Consider the following 4,431-nt stretch of genomic DNA (forward strand, 5'->3'; position numbering starts at 1 on the left):
ATTAAGGGAATTTAAAAAATAAAAGAGAGTGTAGAATTAATAAGGGGGTGTTAAAACTAATGCCCTTATTTTAAACTCAAAACATTAGTTTTAGAGTTATGTTTGGCATTGATAGTAGTAATATTACCTACATACTATTCTAAAACTATGTAGTTATTTCTTAAAAATATTCTTGCACTTCTAATGCACCTTTATACTTTTTTGAATTTATGGTTAACCCCACTCAAATTCATCTATCACCATCAACTAAAATATTATAACCACAAGCCTCTAAAATTCAATTCAAGTTCAAACACTGGTGATCAATGTTGTCAGACTCGCGAGTTAACTCGCTGACTCGGTAGACTCGCGAGTCTACATAGGAAAAACGAGTCGACTCGCTGTTAGACTCGTTTTTGGTCAAAACTCGGTCAGACTGGGTCTGACTCGGTTGACTCGCGAGTCATGACCGAGTCACCGAGTCAAGGTTTTTTTTTTTTTTAAGTTAAAAAATCCCCAAATTCTAAACCTAATTTTATACCTTCTGCGTTCTATCTTCCCTGCGTTCTCCTCAGTCCTCTCCTCTGCTTTCGTTCTTCCTCACTCAAGGATACCTCTCAACCTCGCGCCGCCGCCCGCGCCTCTGTCTCGCGCCGCCGCCCGCGCCGCCGCTGCGTGTCTCATCTCCTTCGTTCGTGGGTTCGTGGGTAACCTTCTCCTCTGCGTTTGTTTTATTTTTTTTTTTCATTTCCTTCTTCCTTCATGATTTGCTTTCATCCCCTTCTTCTTTGTTTTTGTTTCCTTCCTAATTTGCTGTGCTTAATTGCTTATGTTCCCTTCTTCATCCCCTGATTGCTTCATCTCCTTCGTGTACCTTCTATTTTTGTTTTTTTTTTCATTTCCATGTTCTTTCATTTCTGTGAGTGAGATGAATGTCAGGTTTTGTGAGTTCTTTCATGTTCTTTCCATGTCCTTACCTGCTATTTTTGTTTTCTGGGACAGTGAGTGAGCAATGTCAGGGGCTGGAAGTTCACAAAACACTAGTAATGCTGCTACTGCTTCTTCTAATGTAAGCGGAAGATCGAACTATCCCGGTAGAAGAAATGATCCTGGGTGGAAACATGGGATAGATGTTCTTGGAAATGGCAAAAAAGTTCGCTGCAACTATTGTCATAGCGAATTCTGGGGAGGAATTAATAGATTCAAGTTACACCTTGCTTGTTATGGAGGAGATGCTGGGCGATGTGTTAGTGTCCCAGATGATGTGATGCAATTGTTTAAGCAAATTGTGTCTAATGCTGAAGATGCAAAAAATAAAAAGAGGCATTTGATTGACATTAGTGCAGAAAATGAAGTGGAGGTTGATGTTGCTAGGCATCAAATTCAAAGCAAAGGGAAAGGTCTTCTTAGCTTCACATCAAAGGGAAAGAGTAGTGGAGGAGGGGTGCAACAACATTTGAATGAAATGCTGAAAAAAGACTTGAAGGAGCAAGCTTATGATGAAATTGCTGAATTTTTCTACACAAGTGGTCTTTCTTTCAATGTGGTGAAAAATCCTGCTTTTGCAAAGATGTTGGAGACTGTTGGGAGATATGGATGTGGTTTCAAACCACCTTCTTATAATGATATTAGAGAAAAGCTTTTGAAACGAGCTGTGGCTCGAACTGATGGAATAAGAGATGAGTTTAAGGAGGAATGGAAAAAAACCGGTTGCACAATCATGTCTGATGGATGGACTGATAGGAAGAGGCGCTCAATTTGCAACTTCATGGTAAACAGTCCTAAAGGTACATTTTTTCTGTATTCATTGGACACTTCTGACATTTCAAAAACCACTGATAAGGTTTCAAAAATGTTGGAAGATGCTATCAATTATGTTGGAGCAGAAAATGTTGTTCAGGTGGTTACTGATAATGCTGCAAATTACAAAGCAGCGGGAGAAAAATTGATGCAAACAATAGATCATTTGTATTGGACCCCGTGTGCGGCACATTGCATTGACTTGATATTAGAAGATTTTGAGAAGATTTTGAATGTGCATAAAGTCACTATAAAGAAGGGAAGAAATATCACCACCTACATATATTCCAGGACTATGCTTATTACTTTGTTGAGGAAAGAGACTTCTGGGAGGGACTTGATTAGGCCTGGTGCGACTCGCTTTGCCACAGCATATTTGACTCTATCTTGTCTTAGTGAACTCGAAACACCACTGAGGGCCATGTTTGATTCAGAAGATTGGAGGTCAACTAAGTTTGCTGCTTCAACAGAGGGGAAAAAGGTGCAAAGAATAGTAAAGGATTCTCAATTTTGGAAGAACATAGTGATATGTCTCAAGGCTGCTGGTCCTATGATAGAAGTCCTTCGCTTGGTGGATTCAGATGAAAAACCCGCCATGGGTTTCATATATGATGCAATTGATACCGCTAAAGAGAAGATAAGAACAAACTTCAAGGATGTCAAGAAAAGGTAAATACGTTTTCCTTATTCATAGATTATTTTCACTCTTTCTTAAAACTAAGTGTTCTCTTTATATTGTAGATATGAGTCTGTATGGAAAATCATTGATGAGAGGTGGGATAAACAACTTCATAGGCCCTTACATGCAGCTGGATATTATCTTAATCCCTACTTCCATTGGGATTCTAATTTCAAAAAGGAAGATGTTGAGGTCAAAGAAGGGCTATACAGTTGCATGATAATGATGGTACCCAATGTCGTGGAGAGGAAAAAGATTCATGCCCAACTTATTGTGTTTCATAATAGAAAAGGCATGTTTGGACTAGAAGATGCACAAAGTGTTAGGAAGACTGTGACTCCAGCAGAATGGTGGGAGGCTTATGGAGATCATTGTCCCGAACTAAGGAATTTTTCCATTCGGGTTCTAAGCTTGACTTGTAGTTCTTCCGGGTGTGAGCGTAATTGGAGCGCATTTGAAATGGTATGTTTGACTTCTATCTCACTTTGTTTCTACATATTAATATATATGGCTTAGAATTTAGGAAGTTATGATATTTTTAGATAATATTGAAATTGTAAACTTATGTTTTATTTCTAGGTGCATACAAAGAAAAGGAATAAATTGCACCAAAAGAAGATGAATGATTTGGTTTATGTCATGTACAACTTGAAGTTGAAGAATAAACCAAAAAAGAGAAATGTTTTTGCCTCTTGTTCATTTGAGGAAGTTGCTTCAGATGATGAGTGGATAACTGAGGAAGGAGAAGATGTTAATGTCAATGAACTGAATGAAGAAGTTGGACTTGAACATCTTAATGATAATGATGTTAATGTTGATTTGGATGAAGTTGAAGGAAGTATTAGTACTCATACTAATGCAAGTGGAATTAGACAAGACTTTTCATCTGATTCTGATGAAGGTGATGTCGATGGCAATGATGATGGAGGAGAATCTGAAGATGATGATGGTGATGATCATGGAATGGAAGAATGACTTTTCATCTGACTTTTATGTACTTTGTTTTAATGCTTTTGTTGTGGTACTTTGAGTATGTACTTTATTTTGGTACTTAACTACTTAGCTTATGGTGTGGTACTTTGTTAAACTTTGCTTAATTGCTTTATTATGAAGTTGGATTTTGAGTTTATTTGATTAAATGCATCTTGGATGCTCTTAATCCTCTTATAATTAGATTATATGTTTGTATTTATTTTTCATATGACAGGGTTATACTTAGTAAATTTTCATTTCTGGTAGACTCGAGTCTCGTCGAGTCTACGAGTCGAGTCTACGAGTCGAGTCTACCTACCTAAAACGAGTCTGCTTAGACTCACGAGTCTGACAACCTTGCTGGTGATAATGATTGCTGAGGTTCTGCACTTCTGCTTGAGTACAATAAAATGACATGTTCTGCTTGAGTACAATAAGAGCATCTGCAGCAAAGAAATTTAGTGTGTTTCTTTGTGACATATCATCTGAAATAAAGTTTCTTAACTGTTGCAGAAAATAAAGTTTCTCCACGTGGCAAACAACTTTGCTCTAGAGAAACTTTGCTCAAAGTTACTTTGCTCAAAGTTTCTCTTCCAAATTTAATGATTAAAAAATAAATAAAAAATAAGAATTAGTTAAAATGAAATATAAATAATAAAATTATAAAAAAGGTGAGGTATATTGAGGGGTCCATTTAAAAAACTTTTTAGAGTTGCTGAGTTGGAGTAAAAAGTGAGTAGAGTTGATTAAAGTGATTTAAATAACGTGACATTAGCAAAACTTAAATTAGAAACTCATTAGAGTTTCTTGGATAAATAATGATGGTCTAAAATTACTTCAGTTGGATTTGAGTTGTGATGAAATACCCCGCAAAAGCAAGTTTGACATCGGTGGGTTGGAGGCCAAAATAAACGGGACATCGGTGGGTTGGAGGCCAAAATAAACGGTGAAATAAAAAATGACTAAAGAGATCATTATCGATTGCTACAAGACTAGAGACC

The 4,431-nt window shown here is 37.0% G+C and overlaps 1 protein-coding gene across 1 annotated transcript; it reads left to right on the plus strand.

Annotated features, from left to right (window-relative positions):
• The first annotated feature begins 499 nt into the window (after positions 1-499).
• On the plus strand, positions 500-3,527 carry LOC130721827 (uncharacterized). Its single transcript, XM_057572406.1, has 3 exons — positions 500-2,448; positions 2,521-2,920; positions 3,038-3,527. Exons 1-3 carry the CDS (start codon positions 992-994, stop codon positions 3,431-3,433), a joined length of 2,253 nt encoding a protein of 750 aa, XP_057428389.1. The 5' UTR covers positions 500-991; the 3' UTR covers positions 3,434-3,527.
• The last annotated feature ends 904 nt before the right edge of the window (positions 3,528-4,431 follow it).

The sequence above is a fragment of the Lotus japonicus genome, chromosome 6, assembly GCF_012489685.1.
Source record: "Lotus japonicus ecotype B-129 chromosome 6, LjGifu_v1.2".
NCBI lineage: Eukaryota > Viridiplantae > Streptophyta > Magnoliopsida > Fabales > Fabaceae > Lotus > Lotus japonicus.

Coding starts and splice junctions, on each gene's coding strand:
- LOC130721827 (XM_057572406.1), top strand. CDS start 992: ATGTCAGGGGCTGGAAGTTCACAAAACACTAGTAATGCTGCTACTGCT. Junction 2,449..2,520: donor TTCAAGGATGTCAAGAAAAG/GTAAATACGTTT, acceptor TTTATATTGTAG/ATATGAGTCTGTATGGAAAA. Junction 2,921..3,037: donor ATTGGAGCGCATTTGAAATG/GTATGTTTGACT, acceptor TTTTATTTCTAG/GTGCATACAAAGAAAAGGAA.